At 39.4% G+C, this 19,062-nt stretch overlaps 2 protein-coding genes and 1 pseudogene across 2 annotated transcripts; all 3 read left to right on the forward strand.

Annotated features, from left to right (window-relative positions):
- Positions 1 to 397: 397 nt before the first annotated feature.
- LOC139450771 (uncharacterized) lies at positions 398 to 5,081 on the forward strand (annotated as a pseudogene).
- A 1,741-nt stretch (positions 5,082 to 6,822) lies between these two features.
- LOC139450883 (uncharacterized) lies at positions 6,823 to 9,306 on the forward strand. Its single transcript, XM_071232718.1, has 3 exons — positions 6,823 to 6,839; positions 7,189 to 7,341; positions 9,078 to 9,306. The coding sequence occupies exons 1-3, from the start codon at positions 6,823 to 6,825 to the stop codon at positions 9,304 to 9,306; spliced, it is 399 nt and encodes a 132-aa protein (XP_071088819.1).
- Positions 9,307 to 11,139: 1,833 nt separating this feature from the next.
- LOC139450658 (uncharacterized) lies at positions 11,140 to 16,221 on the forward strand. The gene is made up of 5 exons (XM_071232452.1): positions 11,140 to 11,444; positions 12,446 to 12,625; positions 12,881 to 13,144; positions 13,606 to 13,853; positions 15,421 to 16,221. The coding sequence occupies exons 1-5, from the start codon at positions 11,140 to 11,142 to the stop codon at positions 16,110 to 16,112; spliced, it is 1,689 nt and encodes a 562-aa protein (XP_071088553.1). The 3' UTR covers positions 16,113 to 16,221.
- Positions 16,222 to 19,062: the final 2,841 nt, after the last annotated feature.

The following is a 19,062-nucleotide window of genomic DNA, read 5'->3' on the forward strand; positions in this document are numbered from 1 at the left end:
ATGTCATTAAAAAATATAACAATTGATATTGTTTTCTTATCAGATACTCCTGGCTACCTAAGAATCACACGTGTCTGCAGGAAAAGAATATCCGGACCAGGGTACAAGATGAGTTATCTTCGTTACAACATACAATTACCATGAACCGACACACGTCAACAAACCCATCTGGCATTAAGATTAACACGACTGTGTCATTGATGACCTCTTTAACATCCCAAGCCTTCCTTCCATCACCAAAGTACTGCTGGTATGTATCTCCTCGTTATCTGAAGTAAAACATACCGAGACTGTCGGTGTTTTCGCATGAATCTCGCGTATATCTTCTCGGCGGGCGTATTTTACGTGGAGGCCAACGCCTAGAATCTAGTAAGCCGTTCAGTATCTTGATAACTCCATGATGCGGTGTATAGTAGTATTACTGCTCATGTTCTCTGTCTCAATAGGGTCGGCGGAGGTTTTCTCCGATGACCAGGCAAGTAAGGTGGCAATGTTTGTGGAAGAGGTCATGCGGTGTAGACAGGTCCCCGGGCTGACCCTGGCTGTCGTGAAGGGGGGTGAGACGTGGACACGTGGGTTCGGACAGGCGGACATAGAACAGGGAGTTAACGTCACCAAGGATACTTTGTTTGGAATTGGATCTGTGACCAAGGCTTTCACGAGTACCCTCCTGGCCATGATGTTGGATGAAAGTAATGGAAGGTATGTGTCAGACATAAAAACACATACATGATACATTCTACCCATGACTCAACAAGCAACAGTACTCTATGACACTATTTCTAGGTGAGTGAATATATAGGCACGAATACAATAACCTCTTGCCTGGACATAAGTTAGTTAGTTTGGAATTGTAGATTATCAATTGTGAAAATCCTCGTAGATCACTGCGAGGTTAATCTCTGAATGAAACAATGCCTGCAGCAGAGTTAGATGTCCAATAAGAGTGAGATATTGTAGACACGCATTACTACCACAATGAACCTATATCAAAAGTTATATGGTTCGATGTTGCGTCTCGTGGTTTTGAATCCCTCCGTCAACACCAGGTACCTGTCCTCGTGGGTTTAAAACACCGTGGACGCGTAGGACCTGTGTCAGCTGGGGCTTGCTTTCCCACTTAAGCTGACACGCCTTGACACGACTGGATAATATTTAATATATTGTTATACCTCCACTAAGAATCTTGCGATTCCGTTGGTTTAATCCGTTCCATGTGACGAAACAATGCATTTCAATGTTGACCCCAAATTCAGGTGACTGACATTGACCTTAAATACGGACTCGTCACATGATCAGTATTGACCCGTCACGTGATGAATACTGACTCGTCTGTTGGAAAACAAGCAAGGACCCCAGGAGCCGACCCCGAGGTTGTCCGGTCAGACCGCCGAAGGGGTAGGGTCCCGGGGTCCTTGTTTCACATATTGATCTTGTCAAGAGTAATCATTTGTATATGATTGTTTTAAAGTGGATATAAAACCAGGTCACTCTCACTCAAAATAGGTGGTCATGGTCTTATTCATTAAGGGTGTTTGTTTCCTCTACTCTAACGTTGTTCCACTAAACAATATTTACGTAATGATATGTATACTCTAGCATCATCAACACTTCAACAGATACTAGACTGAGTGAGTATTTAACGTCCTACAGGAAATATTTTAGACACGTAACGACCCGTGCCATTTAAAATTGCATTGGAAACATTTGGTTTTCATGTGTATAGTATATGATAGTGTATCTAATGTATAAGAATGACCACAGAACGACTAGAAGCTGTCGAGTTGTAGTCACTTCCGGATATTCAAATCAAATTGCTTTTGTTATAAGTATTGCGTTATTGAGTATTCTATAATAACAATAAATAAATATTCGTATGTAGCGTTTGACTCCACAAAGTCCTAAAATTAAATTTAATGTTGATGAATAACGATCTTTACCATTAATTTTCTCGAATAAAGATTCAAAACTATTCTACGAGTTTTTGTACAGGTATATTTCAGAATCGCACCCAATGCTTTGTGCTTTTATCTGTACAGTCACATGTTCATGTTAATTTCAGTCCTGTACGTATCAACCCTCATGTATGAAAATATACATTGCTTTGGATCTTTGCAGTTTACATTATTAATTTATACACAGTGAGGAATAGTCGAAATGTGGTAAGTGTGAGTGAGTATATGTAGTTTCCCTTGTATATTGTTGTTGATATTCGTGTATATTACTGTTACAGTTTAACGTGGACGTCAAAGGTCAAGGACGTGTTGGGTCCAGACTTTGCATTTGTGGACGAGGAGAGAACAAGGGAGACTATTCTAAGGGATCTTTTGACCCACCGCACAGGGTTACAGCCTGCGATCTTGTCCCTGTTTGCTGGACTGGACCACAACTTAACAAGAACTGATTTTGCCAAGTACACTTTTTTCACATCTGATTATACATTTTTCAGGAAAATGTCACATTTCAGAGTATTAACTTTAGTATGAGAGGGTACTTTGCCCTGTCATCTCAGTCGCCCCAATTCGGCGGCGATTTGCTGTGGTCATTACAATTCCGTCTCTCTCTCTCTCTCTCTCTCTTTCTCTCTCTCTCTCTCTCTCTCTCTCTCTCTCTCTCTCTCTCTCTCTCTCTCTCTCTCTCACTCTCTCTCTCTCTCTCTCTCTCAGTTCAACCACAAAGCCTACACATACAGTCAAACCAAATTAAAATGTCATTGTGATCTTGACATCTCACACTGTGACAAAGTGACGAAGGAACTACTGTGGTTTATGCTATTATTGTTCTTTTATGCAGGCGTTTCCGCTTTCTTCCGGAAGTTAAACCATCCCGTGACGTCTTCGAGTACAACAACTGGGGGTACGCTCTGCTCGGCCATATTGTGGAAGTGTTGTCAGGGGAATCCTACGAAGCCACTCTGGAGAAACGAATCTTCAAGCCACTGGGGATGAACCACGTGTACTGGGAAAGACGATAACCGTAAATGAACCAGCTATGGCCAAACCCTACTTTGACATGGAGAACGAGCTCATATTAACGGATCCCTCCATTTACGAGTGAGATAAAACATCACTTTTGCTTAATAATTAATTTGTACAATTGACAAAAATAACACTCATTTTCAGATTATGCAGATTATTAAGATTGTCAGGCGGTAGGTTATTCGTGTATCTGCGTTAGCTGTTTATCACATTTATCAAATTAAGATCAAATACTTATAAAAAAAACAATGAAACTTACATTATATCTCCTAAGCACAAATGTTAACAATGATTCATAATTATAAATCACCTGAATAACTGCTGTATAGTGAAAGAGTGAATGTTGTTTTAAGCCACATTCATCATTATTCCAACTTTTTCAAGGCGTATTGTATATAATCGAATCTAGGCGAGGCAATTCAGTGGTTGATAGCATGAACAACGCTCATCCTTATCATCCTCAACATTTTCTTATCTGCTGATCTTGATTCCATGCAGCATACATCCAGGAGAGGCCGCGGGTGCTATTGCGTCATCAGCAGAGGACATGGCTAAATGGATGCACTTCCTGCTGAGGCAAGGGGTGACAGCGGACAACGTCACACTGGTCAACTCCAAAACACTTGTGGAGGTCTTTAAATCTCACGAGAGTATTCCTATCAGTCAATCCTCGTCAAAGCCAAAGTTGCCAGTCGTGGACTTGCAGTATGGCTATGGCTATGCATGGGTCATGTCGACTTATAAGGGTAAGACACAATCCAGAATTAATGTTTACATAAATGAATATGCTGTACGCTGCAATGAGCAATATTCAAGTCAGAAAACTGCGGGAGACATGGAATTGGCTGTTACCACAGCATTCGCAATAGTGATCGTACTGGGTGCCTGGTGTGGCGAACAAACTTAAGCTAAGGATACCACATCTTCTTGAATATTTGTAAAAAAATTATTTTGTAATCAATAATAATAATGTATAATGTAATGAAAATGACAATTTCATGAATGGCAGATCTTAGTTCTCGATACCGCTAAACAAGCATCTGAGGGCATCCCATTGCAAGTCGACCTTTTATCTACCTAAATCAGCAATCAGAAAAGAGCTTTCTCGAACTTTACGTTTAAAACTTTCGACTTCCATTCCAAACTATGCTTGCAAACATATCTCTTGACTTAGTTCTGAAATAGATGGTTGAGGTTGTATGGCAGTACCTCCCACGGTCTATAGACCAGACCCTGGAGTTTAACATACTACTGTCTTTCGCGAACACCTGGTGTCATCACTGATGTTCAGTGATCCATTCATATAACTTTCAATGCAATTTTGTCCAACTTAACCAACGCATAATGTCACAATCATGACAAATGTGAGTAAGGTGTTTAGATATCACATTGTTAATGTATTAAATGTTCTATGTTATTTTCCAGGATATAAACAGGTCATGCACACAGGCGGCTTGGTTTCTTACATAACCTGGCTCGGACTTTACCCCGACATGGACTTTGGAATCTTTGTAAGTGCCAATGGACCTGGGACAACGGACGAGGACATCGCAGAAACTGTTATCTCATTCTATATTTCTGATATTTTGATCGGTGATCAACCTTGGCTAAATCCATCCACGGCTTGCACATTCCCTTTGCCATGGGCAAATATGCCGCCAAGTGGTCAAAATAATTCCGACGTCACAAACTCTAATGTGGAATGCCTTGATTGTTATGTTGGAAAATACGGGCATTATTTGTTTGGTGACCTTGAAGTTAAGAGTGGATCAGGGTCGTCATTGGAACTTCACTACAATAGGTTACAGGGTTCTCTCAATACCACAGCTGATAAAAGTATATTCAAACTGGATGCATGGGGCGCCTATAGGTTGTATTCTCGGCCAGGTAATGCTACGGTTCTTGTTCCAGTAAACTTCCATGGGATGAACAAAGGAAAGTATTCACAATTTGACCTCATTTTTCCCCACAAGTTGACATTTAAAAGAGGTATCAGCTTTTATGATAAAAACATATACACAAGAACCAAAACTGAAACAAATGGGCAGACTGTGAAGGAGTTTAGCAATCTTCTGATGGTGTGTAGTCTTGTTTATGTGGTAGGGACTGTATGATCTTAAAAGTTTCGCCTGGAGGATATGTCGCTAAAAATATTGGTAACGTTTGCTTTGTATAAAGTAAATGAAATTTTGTTTTCCAATATGTTACTTTTTTAAGGAAGGAGATCGGTGTCAATAATTGGATTCAAGAAAACAACAAATAATGAGATGTAATATTTTGTTTCTATTTTACAAGACGATTGTATTTAAGAACAATTTATTAAGTAAGATTAAACTGGTTGATTGTGTGGCTCAAATGTTGACTAATGTTCATCTGATCTGCTTTCAATCTTGTTTACTGTGTGTTCAACAGATCATACGTATTTGGCCTTTTATTTCAAAATAGACTTATCGTGGTATCAATATCAATACCCATTTGTAACTCAGGTACTTTGTATAACTTCTCAAGGCCCTGTGGAGAATTCTATTCTGATTTGGGATATCCCTCACATACAAGCAGTCGGTCACGGTATTGTTTTACGTATGTCGTAAATCAATGAACTTCAATTGAAGCGACACAGTGAATCAGTGACTAGATACTATTAATATAATTAATTGTCTTTGAGCCGGTATATAATCCCGAGTGGACTTACGTAGATAGATTATTCGTTTCTTCTTAATTCTTTAACGTCGCACCCGGCAATAGTCAAGTTATATTACAGCGGTCTATAAATAATGTGGTATTGATATGATGAAAGATCTATGCCTTCGTGGTGTGACGGCACGCAGTCAACTTAGTCTCCCGAGCCTGACCACCCGATCCATTACGTCATCCGACAAGCACAGGTTGCAGAGGACCTTCGAACCACCATGGGCTCCCTAGGTAGCCTTAGGAAGCAATATTCAATAAATGTATACATATGTTAAGTATATGTTGATTTTATCAATAAACAGAGATGAACTGATACTGGTTTTGATGTTCTGTCTAAAACTCAGATGGTACAGGCTAAACATTGATTGTGGCTTATTGTGCAGTTTAACAATGTGAACCCCGATTCTACCGGACGTCAAAATCATCAATTTTTCATCAAAAGCTCAGTAGCGGCTATTATTTATGCTGAGTCAAATACAAAAGAAAACTGTCTCCTACCCTCTCCCTCTTTGCAAAATGAATACATTCATCAAACGGTTCTCCTTACACAAAAGCAGCAGAATCTATGTACTTGTACACAGCAAATGAAATATATTAACATATCGTTTTTAGTTGTAACACAATCAGTAAATGAGTAAGACCAATACCTGTTTTACAGGCTCCAGATATATAGCTGGAATACTACTGACTGCAGCGTTAAAAATTTAAAAACAAAACGTACCAGGCAGTTATATACAAAATAGCATAAACAAATACTTGACAATGAAGACATTTAGTATCGAGGGCGGACAAGCACAGACTCGGGCAGTAGCAGTAATTTCAAGGCATCTACCACAATTCTAACATAAGGATTATTAGACAAGTGTGTTTCTGTATCGTTTATACCTTATGTATGACAATTGCATTACGCGCGCCTTTGACGAGAATAAGTATTTTTCTTTTACCTTATATACTGAATCGCAAAAGAAACGTCACCCCAAGTAACATTCCATGAAAAGTTGTCATTTAAATATCTGGGTAGTTTTTGTCAAAGTTTCTAAAATTAAACATTACCTTTAAAATTTAAAAATGAAATTTAAAATCAAATTTGATGATAAAAAAACAAAGCAGATGGCAATAAAACTGATCGCCCAAACGCATCACGGCAACGGCCATGGTCACCCAATACACGTGAGTTCCGTGCAAATTGAAATGCACATGCGTTCCCCGATTTCTTGCCCTATAAAAATCCACCCAGATCGGATAACATTCATTCGTTATTGAATTGCAACCACATGCCAAGATTGACAAGAAAGCACCACCGTCATATGCCTGTAATATTGCTGAGAGTGGCGTTAAACAACAAACAAACAAACATAGAAACAAACAAACGTATGAAATATAAATTGCTGGGATTCTCTGCAGTTTACATTATTAGTGAATATACAGTGAGGAATAGTCGAAATGTGGTAAGTATGTGTGAATATAGCTAGTTACCCTTGTGTATGATTGTTGTTGTTTGTGTATATTACTATTACAGTTTAACATGGACGTCAAAGGTGAAGGACGTCTTGGGTCCAGAATATGCATTTGTGGATGAGGAGAGAACAAGGGAGACTGATCTGAGGGATCTTTTGACCCACTGCACCGGACTCAACAATGTTGGCTGGCCTTCGATGGCTGAGTTTTACGAGTACAGAATTTGCGAGGTAAACTTTCTTTGAATCTGATCATAAAGTATTTTGTATCATGAAAATGTTTACTCATATCTACCAGTGCATTAATTCGTGTACCAGAGCCTAAGCATCTAATTTGACGCAAATCGCATGCGGAGTTGCCTGCCTTGCACTTGCCAGTATCTGCTGAACGTTCTTCCTAATCGAATATTCGTCCCGATCATGATTCATGGTTTATCAGCACTTTCCTTTCATATTAAGCGAACTCTAAATACACCTTAATATACCTGAAATACCGTTGGAAGCGAAGTAGACCCTATTCGCCAACTACAGTAATAGCTTCCATTACAGGTGTTTTACTTTTAATATTTCCCAATTTCTAAACTACCCCTTACCATGTTAAATTCACCCCTCAACTAAATTACCGTTGCTTGCCTTTCGCCCTCATTTGCCGAATCTAATCAGTAGCTAGTGTCAGTGCTTTGAGTCAAGTTTCACTTCTGATGTACAGGTGCGCTGACTTGGTTGAAGCATGTCCTCGTATCTCAATTGCGTGGATCGATGCTCATGATGTCGATCACTGGATTGTCTTGTCCACAATCGATTATTTACAGACCACCGTCATATAGCTGCAATATTGCTGAGTGGGGCGTAAAACAACAAACCAACCAACTAAGAGACTGATTGATAGAAAAGTACCGGTTACATAGGATGATGGCCTGTAAAGAATGGATCAGACGAAACAGTGATTGATATTGTGAACAACAGCCCACGTCATCGGGATACAACGACACGCATTCAGCCAAGTCACCGAGCCTGAACAACCGATCCATTTAGTCGCCTCCTGCTTCGGCGAACCTATCCTGGGATTTCCACGGGGTGACACGAGTATCCTGAGAAGTTGCCCTTGGGGGTACCCCCTTATTAACATGGGGTAAGGGGACGAACAAATAAATGTTGACAGGTTTTTCTACCTTTAAGGTAGATGATACATAGGTATATGCTGTCATGAACACTATGTAGCGAGTAAGCGTGTTTCAGCTACATTAACATACAACCAGTCTAGATGAATTTATTGTCGCTAACCCCTTTAACATATAGTGACCTTGAATTTGACCCTTGTATGCCGTAACCCTGAATTTGTGGACGTCACCTGCAGTTGTGTCTACGAACCTCTTGAAATTTAGCCTTCCTCCAGCATTAAGATAGCACAATATGTTTTACTGCTCAAAACGGCCTTTGATCCTTAAGGAACTAATAGCATGAAATGATTGTATGTAAATACACCCGAAGGGAGCAACTTCGTCGTTGTACCCAACTCCTTTAGTACACTTGAATGAAAAACATTTAAACTAAAAATAGATTCTTAACTATCGGGAATCATTCTCAAACATTGCTTGCACTATGATACGATGCTCTTCAGTAAACTTTACATAGATCAGACTGGTATTATAACTTCATTAAAAATATTTCAATTTCATTGGTTTAATCTGTATCACGTGACGAAAAATACATTTCAGTGCTAGCCGAGCAATGGAAAAGTGACCTGAAAAGCGAGGTCATTATGCGGAAACCAAGGACCCCTGATGTGGTCGGACCGGACCAAGGCTGCAGTCCTCGGGACCTTGTTTACGCATTATGACTGGGCCAAGGGTATCAATTTGAACATTTTATACCTATTACAATCCTCCACTGTAACACAAACACGAATATGGTTGAACTACTGTGTGTGATATTATTATTCTTTTCGCAGGCGTTTCGAGTACAATAACTGGGCGTACGCGCTACTCAGCCATGTTGTGGAAGTGTTGTCAGGGGAATACTACGAAACCACTCTGGAGAAACGAAACTTCAAGCCACTGGAAATGAACGAGTCACGTCTCCTGGGAAAGACGATAACCGCAAATGCACCAGGAATGGCAAAACCCTACTTTAACGCGGAGAACAAGCTCATATTAACGGATCCCTCAATTTACGAGTAAGAATAAACATTTAATCCCTTTCGTTTGATAATTACTTTGTGCATTTGAGACATACACACAGTGCGTTTTCAGCTTATACAGATTATTAGAATGACAAGTTGTAGCTTTTTCACGTATCTACGTTTGAGGTTTTTATTCAAAAACTATTACCTGGACGAGGAACGTGTGTTCTTTTCGCATTTAGGATTAAGCAGTTATGAAAACAACAACGAAAAAAACATTACATATCTAAACATCTGCTAAGTCATAATTATTAATCTGCATATATCTGGAAAAACTGCGACCATCTGGCATAGTGAATGTAGCTTTAAGCCACAGTCATCATTATTCCAAATATTGCATATCGGCCTGTATTTAATCGAGTCTAGGTGAGGTAATTCTAGTCTAGATGAAGGCCAAAATATGGAATTGCATCATTTGGTCTCTGATGCGGAGGATTTGGAGAAGGCAGCCACGTCTCTAAGGCAACACTTCTCAAAATGCTTCACCAAGGCCTCGTATGTTGTAACCCTGATCCAACATCTTCTGAGAAACATTCGTATGACGCTCTTTGAAGACTTCGAAGACTTCAGAACTGATTAGTTAACAAAGTAAAAGAAATCAGTTCAAATAAGACACAAGGTGATCCGGCGGAGAAGAGGTCTTCAGCAACCCATGCTTGCCGTCAAAGGCGACTATGCTTGTCATAAGAGGCGACTAACGGAGATTAACATTCACACAGACAATGTTTCGGAATAACACAACATGTACAGCCTTAGACGAGAAGGTGAGAAGCAAGGCAGGCAACTGCATATTTACCATGTCATGAAGATAAAAGAAAATGCTGAATAATGCTCTAGTTTCATGTTTCAGTGACGCGGCTGTGTCAGTCATCTCAGGCACCTGCTGTGTAATTTAGTTGTGACATTATCCGGGGTCGAATTTCAGATTTGCCCTACATTGTCAGGACCATACCCATGCTAGTGGGTTTCAACAAGCGACCTTCAATAAAGGGTCTGTTCATTTGGAGCTTTTATCCAACATTATGTTTACACTTCGTGATATACCCGAAATAATGTTCAAACAGCCGCGTTAACCCCTCACTCACATTTTCACGCGTGTACTACTTACAAAGGGAAACTTCAGTTATTTTAGGAACAATGATCGCGTCAAGCATGGCACAGATATGTATTAGAGAGAGATGAGTATAGAGTCAATAATATATTGATCAATAGTTTTGTGGAATCATACTCTCAACCATACCCTAAAATACTGACTTGTCCATGAATCATACGCATTAAACATCTATCACGTGTGATGGACATCATGCATATTGCTCTCTTCGACAGATGTCATTCAAAAATTTAACAATTTATATCGTTTTCTTATCAGATACTTCTGGTTACCTAAGAATCACACATGTCTTGTATGTGTAGAACCGCGGGAAAAGAATATCCGGACCAGGGTACAAGATGAGTTATCTTCGTTACAACATACAATTACCATGAACCGACACAGGTCAACAAACCCATTAAGATAAACACGACGGTGTCATTGATCGACCCCTTTAACATCCCACGCCTTCCATCACCAAAGTACTGCTGGTATGAATCGCCTTGTTATCTGAAGTAAAACATACCGAGGCTGTCGGTGAGAGTGCCTCGCCCCTGTATCTCGCGTTCAGTGTTTGTGGATGCACTTAGATCTGCCTGTCATACAACGAAGCAGCTCAGTTTATCTATAATCTCAACCCATATCGCCTCTTATATATTTTCTCGGCGGGCGTACTTTACGTGGAGGCCAACGCCTTGTATCTAGTAAGCCGTTCAGTACCTTGATAACTCTGCAAAATACATGATGCGGTGTATAGTAGTATTACTGCTCATGTTCTCTGTCTCAATAGGGTCGGCGGAGGTTTTCTCCGATGACCAGGCGAATAAGGTTGGAATGTTTGTGGAAGAGGTCATGCGGTGTAGACAGGTCCCCGGGTTGACCCTGGCTGTTGTGAAGGGGGGTGAGACGTGGACACGGGGGTTCGGACAGGCGGACATCGAACAGGGAGTGAACGTCACCAAGGATACTTTGTTTGGAATTGGATCTGTGACCAAGGCTTTCACGAGTACCCTCCTGGCCATGATGTTGGATGAAAGTAATGGAAGGTATGTCAGACATAAAAACACATACATGATACATTCTACAAATTACTCAACAAGCGACAGTATTCTGTGACACTATTTCTAGGTGAGTAAATATATAGGCACGAATACAATAACCTCTTGCCTGGATATGAGTTAGTGAGTTTGGAATTGTAGATTATCAATTCCTCGTAGATCACAGCGAGGTTAATCTCTGAATGAACGAATAAGTAATCATTTGTATATAATTGTCTAAAAGTGGATATAAAACCAAGTCACTCTCACTCAAAATAGGTGGTCATGGTCTTATTCATTAAGGGTGTTTGTTTCCTCTACTCTAACGTTGTTCCACTAAACAATATTTACGTAATGATATGTATACTCTAGCATCATCAACACTTCAACAGATACTAGACTGAGTGTGTATTTAACGTCCTACAGGAAATATTTTAGGCACGTAACGACCCGTGCCATTTAAAATTGTATTGGAAACTTTTAGTTTTCGTTAATAATGTGTATAGTATTATAGTGTATCTAATGTATAAGAATGACCACAGAACGACTAGAAGCTGTCGAGTTGTGGTCACTTCCGGATATTCAAATCAAATTGCTTTTGTTATAAGTATTGCGTTATTGAGTATTCTGTCATAACAATAAACAAATATTCGTATGTAGCGTTTGACTCCACAAAGTCTTAAAATTAAATCTAATGTTGATGAAAAACGATCTTTACCATTAATTTTCTCGAATAAAGATTCAAAACTATTTTACAATTTATGTACAGGTATATTTCAGAATCGCACCCAATGCTTTGTGCTTTTATCTGTACAGTCACATGTTCATGTTAATTTCAGTCCTGTACGTATCAACCCTCATGTATGAAAATATACATTGCTTTGGATCTTTGCAGTTTACGTTATTAATTTATGTACAGTGAAGAACAGTCGAAATGTGGTAAGTATGAGTGCGTATATGTAGTTTCCCTTGTATATTGTTGTTGTTATTCGTGTATATTACTGTTACAGTTTAACTTGGACGTCAAAGGTCAAGGACGTGTTGGGTCCAGACTTTGCATTTGTGGACGAGGAGAGAACAAGGGAGACTACTCTGAGGGATCTTTTGACCCACCGCACAGGGTTACAGCCTGCAGTCTTGCCCCTGTTTGCTGGACTGGACCACAACTTGACAAGAACTGATTTTGCCAAGTACACTTTCTTCACATCTGATTATATAAAATTATTTTTCAGGAAAATGTCACATTCCAGAGTATATATTTTTGTATGAGAGTGTACTCTGCCTTGTCATCTAAGTTGCCCCAATTCGGCGGCGGAGTTGTCTACCGTCATGACACCTGATGTCATCACTGATTTTCTCTGGTCATTACAATTCCATGTCAAACAGCCGTCTCTCTCTCAGTTCACACATACTGTGGCTTATGCTATTATTGTTCTCTTATGTAGGCGTTTCCGCTTTCTTCCGGAAGTTAAGCCATCGCGTGACGTCTTCGAGTACAACAACTGGGGATACGCTCTGCTCGGCCATATAGTGGAAGTGTTGTCGGGGGAATCCTACGAAGCCACTCTAGAGAAACGAATCTTCAAGCCACTGGGGATGAACCAGTCACGTGTCCTGGGAAAGACAATCACCGTAAATGAACCAGCTATGGCCAAACCCTACTTTGACGTGGAGAACGAGCTCATATTAACGGATCCCTCCATTTACGAGTGAGATAAAACATCACTTTTGCTTGATAACTAATTTTCACAATTGAAAAACATACCACTCGTTTTCCGCTTATGCAGATTGTTGAGATTGTCAGGTGGTAGGTTATTCATGTATCTACGTTTTCACATTTATCACATTGTAATCAACCAGTTATCAAAAACAACAATGAAACGTACATTGTATCTACTAAGCACTATTGTTAACAATGCTTCTTAATCATAAATCAGCATATACCTGAATAACTGCTGTATAGTGAGAGAGTGAATGTTGTTTTAAGCCACATTCATCATTACTCCTACTATTTATAGCCGACCTGTATATAATCGAAGAATCTAGGCGAGGCAATTCGGTGTTTATTAGCATGAACAACGATCCTCGTTAGTATTCTCTTACCACTTTCAGGCGATGGAAGATCGAGATTTAGTAACATTTTTCATCTGCTGATCTTGATTCTACGCAGCATACATCCAGGAGAGGCCGCAGGTGCTATTGCGTCATCAGCAGAGGACATGGCTAAATGGATGCACTTCCTGTTGAGGCAAGGGGTGACAGCGGACAACGTCACACTGGTCAAATCTAAAACACTTGTGGAGGTCTTTAAATCTCACGAGAGTATTCCTATCAGTCAATCCTTGTCGAAGCCAAAGTTTCCAGTGGTGGACTTGCAGTATGGCTATGGCTATGCATGGTTCATGTCGACATATAAGGGTAAGCAACAATCCAGAATTATTTACATAAATGAATATGCTGTACGCTGCAATTAGCAATATTCAAGTCATAAAACTGCGGGAGACATGGAATTGGCTGTTACAACAGCATTCGCAATAGTGATTGTACTGGGTGCCTGGTGTGGCGAACAAACTTAAGCTAAGGATACCACATCTTCTTGAATATTTGTAAAAAAATTATTTTGTAATCAATAATAATAATGTATAATGTAATGAAAATGACAATTTCATGAATAGCAGATCTTAGTTCTCGCTACCGCTAAATAAATATCTGAAGGCATCCCATTGCAAGTCGATCTTTCACCTACCAAAATTAGCAATCAGAAAAGAGCTTTCTCGAACTGTACGTTTAAAACTTAGTTCTGAAATAAATGGTCGAGGTTGTATGGCAGTACCTTCCACGGTCTATAGAAAATCTCTTCAGTTTTAAATGTTTATCCCATTAAAACTAGTGATGAGTTTGATGGAATCAGTCAAGTAGTCCAACTGTTGTTCAGAACACCCCGTGTTAAGCTTTTTGAAGTTGCCTAAGTAGAAGACTCATATTCCGACTGTCACTTTCTGTTTGGTCGGATGAGATGGTGTTCTGAACCGGCGTGGGGGTGTCCTCAGATTTGTAGTTATAGAAGAGAGAATGGTACTGGTGCTAAAAATGCCACTGCTAGGGATCTTATAGTTTACACCATGTTACAATTCATGTCATGTAAGTTCTTTGGTTTAAGATAGCACGGAGGATAAATACACTGGTGAACACAACACACTATATAAAGTAAAAGTAAACCGTAGCTAGACACTTTGGTTGCACTCGTGCAACAATCACGTTGTCAACGACAGACAGTGGAGAGACTGACGACAGGCACGAGTCACACAAGATAAGATCATTATTTGCGGATGTAAGGATCCGATTCTTAATTGTGACGCCATCAGATTCTAAAGCCACTGTATCAAAACGACTGCGTCACCATTGTATTTCGGCCTTTTGACCTTAGCGGGGGAATCATATTGACACGCCAACATCGACACTAAACACTCAGCTTGGTGCACACTACACAATGATGACAGAACAGGAACTGGCAGAGAGTGAATAATGTCAACATTTTGCTTTGGACAGCTTACTCTCCTGACATGTCGCCAATTGAACACCACCTTGATCGTCATATTACAACACGACCTAATTAATACAGGCATTGGTTGGGTTTGGGGTTTTTGCTCGTCAGTGTATTTTATACTCATTCTTTCACATGTTCTTGTATCACTGTAGAGTATCAACATGGTATTGGATATCATATTATTATATTATACACTTGAGGTATCTAGAATGACTAACATAATTTAGTCCAATTCTTTTTCAGACCCTTGAGTTTAACATACTACTGTCTTTCGCGAATACCTGGGGCGATTACTGATGCACAGTGATCTATTTATATACCTTTCACTGCAATTATGTCCAACTTTACCGACGCACAATGTCACAATCATGACAAATCTAAATGAGGTGTTTAGATATCTCATTGTTAATGTATTTAATATTCTATGTTATTTTCCAGGATATAAACAAGTCATGCACACTGGGGGCTTGTTTTCTTACATAACCTGGCTAGAACTTTACCCCGACATGGACTTTGGAATCTTTGTGAGTGCCAATGGACCTGGGACAACGGACGAGGGAATTGCAGAAACAATTATCTCATTCTATATTTCTGATATATTGATGGATGATCAAACTTGGCTAAATTCATCCACGGCTTGCACATTCCCTTTGCCATGGGCAAATATGCCGCCAAGTGGTCAAAATAATTCTGACGTCACGAACGCTGAAGTGGAATGCCCTGATTGTTATGTTGGCAAATATGGGCATTATCTGTTTGGTGACCTTGATGTTAGAAGGGGACCAGGGTCGTCATTGGAACTTCACTACAACAGGTTATCGGGTTCTCTCAATACCACAGCTGATAAAAGTATATTCAAATTGGATGCATGGGGCTCCTTTCGGTTGTTTTCTCGGCCAGGTAATGCTACGGTTCTTGTTCCAGTAAACTTCCATGGGATGAACAAAGGAAAGTATTCACAAATTGACCTCATTTTCCCCCACAAGTTGACATTTAAAAGAGGTATCGGGTTTTATGATAAAAACATATACACAAGAACCAAAACTGCAACAAATGGGCAGACTGTGAAGGAGTTTAGCAATCTTTCGATGGTATTCGCAGCACTAAGTGTAGTCTTGTTTATGTGGTAGGGACTGTATGATCTTAAAAGTTTAACCTGGAGCATCTTATGACAATAGGATATTTCACTAAAAATATTTGTGACCCCTTCCGATACATAGTTTTATCCATTGTAGTCATATCTGGCCAAATGCTGATAAAAAGATAAAGATACATTTAACGAATGCTTTGTATAAAGTAAATAAAGATTTGTTTTTTAAAATGTTACATTTTTAGTATAGGGTGGGATCAATAATAGGATTCAAGAAAATAACAAATAATGAGATGTAATATTTTGTTTCTACTTTACAAGATGATTGTAATTGTGGCCACTATTTAGGCACCATTTGTTAAGAAAGATTAAACTGGTTAATTGTGTGGTTCAAATGTTGATTAATGTTCATCTGATCTGCTTACAACCTTGTATACCCTGTGTTCAACAGAACATACGTATTTCGCCTAATTATTTCAAAATAATTTTCGTGGTATAAATATTGGTGCCCATATGTAAGTCGCGTAGTTTGTACAACTTCTCAAGCCCCTGTGGACAATTATGTTGCAATTTGGGATATCCTTCACACACAAGCAGTCGGGTACGATATTGTTTTAGGTAGTGTCGTAACTGAAGTGACAAAGTGAATCGGTGACTAGATACTAATAATATAGTTAATTGTCTTTGAGCCGGTATATAATCCCGAGGAGACTTCATAATTGATGGATTATTCGTTTCTTCTTAATTCGTGAACGCCGCACCCAGCAAAAGTCAAGTTATGTTACCGCGGTCTATAAATAATCTGGGATTGATATGGTGAACGATCTATGCCGTCGTGGTATGATGGCACGCAGTCATGGTATGATGGCACGCAGTCGTGGTATGATGGCACGCAGTCATGGTATGTCGGCATGCAGTCATGGTATGATTGCACGCAGTCGTGGTATGATGGCACACAGTCGTATGATGGCACACAGTCGTGGTATGATGATATGCAGTCGTGGTATGATGGGATGCAGTCGTGGTATGATGGCACGCAGTTGTGGTATGATGGCACGCAGTCGTGGTATGATGATATGCAGTCGTGGTATGATGGCATGCAGTCGTGGTATGATGGCACGCAGTTGTGGTATGATGGCACGCAGTCAACTTAGCCTCCCGAGCCTGACCATTAAGTCATCCTACAAGCATAGGTTGCTGAGGACCTTGGAACCAGCATGGGCTCCCTAGGTATTTGAAAGAAGCAATATTCAATAAATGTATTCATATGTTAAACATATAATGATTTTTTTCAATAAACAAAGATATGAACTGTTACTGGGTTTGCTGTTCTGTCTGATAAATATTTCGACTTAGATAGTACAGGCAATATATTGATTGTGGCTTATTGTGCAGTTTAACAATGTGAACCCCGATTCTAACAGACGTAAAAATCATCGATGTTTCATCATAAGCTCAGTAGCGGCTATTATTTATGCAGAGCCAAATACAAAAGAGACCTGTCTCCTACACCCTGCCTCTTTGAAAATTAATACATTTATTAAACTTTCTTCTAAGTCAAAAGCAGCAGAATCTCTGTATACAGCAAACGTAATAAATTAACATATCGTTTTTAGTTGTAACAAAATTAGTAAATGAGTAAGACCAATACCTGGTTTGCCTGGGCCAGACTCGATTATTTTCAGGCTCCATATATATGGCTGGAATACTGATGAGTGCAGCGTTAAACAATTCAAAACAAAACGTACCAGGCAGTTATATTCAAAATAACATAATAAAAAAATACTTGACGATGCAGACATTTAATATCGAGGGCGGACAAACACAGACTCGGGTAGTAACAGTAATTTCAATGCATCCACCATAATTCTTACGTAAAGATTATAAGACAAGTGTGTTTCTGTATCGTTTATACCTTATGTACGATAATTGCATTATGCGCGTCTTTGACGAGAATGTGTATTTTTCTTTCACCTAGTATATATGATATTTATGATGCAGAAAGACATGAGGTTAATGTCATTCTTATAATAATCGATGTTTAAGACGCATTTTTACTGAATAAAGTAACTTTACAAACTGCGTACATTGAGTGAACTGCACCTAAAACAGTGGATTGGATTTGTAGCCATGGGTCCCTGCAGAAACAAGCACACCTCGACAATCTCATGTCTGAATACATTGGGAACTGAAGGTATTGGTCAAGCAGACATTACATCTATGTACGGGCCTAAAAGTAGTTCCTGACTACATTTGCATACTTATCTGATCATGATACTAAGTTTATCGGATTCTTTTATCAGATCGTTAACAGAATCGATTACATGATAAATAGGAATATTAATTCAATAACATATTCTGAATTTTAAAAGCTTATTGTTACAATGTAACAGTGTTACGTCTTAAATACACAACGGGTGCTTAATAGCTTCTCAATATTGACTTTGCCCTTATCAAGTATCAAGTAAAATGATAGGAATTTGCACAACAAAGACAAATATATGGAAAATGCTCATCTCAAAGAAAGATCACTTGAACAAGGTTAAGACCGAATTCCGGTGTTTTTCGGAGTGGTAATTGATGGTTTGGACTTTCCGACTCCGGTAGATGAAGCGTGGGCACGGAAGATATGCCTAGTGACTATGTTGGCTTATTTCACATGTCCTTTAGAAATGTGCAGTTTATGGAATAATTGTTACGTGGCATAGTATTTCAAAAATTAGAAAGACTCAGATCAATTGCGAAACCACTATGTGAATAGGGAGACGTTCTTTGCTTTTTGCAAGCAGTGACCAAAAAGGACCTTGTTTCCGGTGGAGGTTTAGATACTTCAACTGAAGGCTTAAACATTGAACTACGATCAGCAGGCATCTGCAGGATGACTAAGAGAATTATGGACTGCGTCCCCAAGGGACCAGGTGTGTGTCTTTGTTGTTTAATGTTTCGTTCAGCAATATTGCAGCAATTATGAAAACATAAATAGTCCAGTA

The sequence above is a fragment of the Haliotis cracherodii genome, unplaced genomic scaffold (genome assembly GCF_022045235.1).
Source record: "Haliotis cracherodii isolate W230 unplaced genomic scaffold, xgHalCrac1.p SCAF_8, whole genome shotgun sequence".
Taxonomy (NCBI): Eukaryota; Metazoa; Mollusca; class Gastropoda; order Lepetellida; family Haliotidae; genus Haliotis; species Haliotis cracherodii.

Coding starts and splice junctions, on each gene's coding strand:
- LOC139450883 (XM_071232718.1), top strand. Junction 7,342..9,077: donor TCGATGGCTGAGTTTTACGA/GTACAGAATTTG, acceptor TTCTTTTCGCAG/GCGTTTCGAGTACAATAACT.
- LOC139450658 (XM_071232452.1), top strand. CDS start 11,140: ATGATGCGGTGTATAGTAGTATTACTGCTCATGTTCTCTGTCTCAATA. Junction 12,626..12,880: donor ACAAGAACTGATTTTGCCAA/GTACACTTTCTT, acceptor TCTCTTATGTAG/GCGTTTCCGCTTTCTTCCGG. Junction 13,854..15,420: donor GTTCATGTCGACATATAAGG/GTAAGCAACAAT, acceptor GTTATTTTCCAG/GATATAAACAAGTCATGCAC.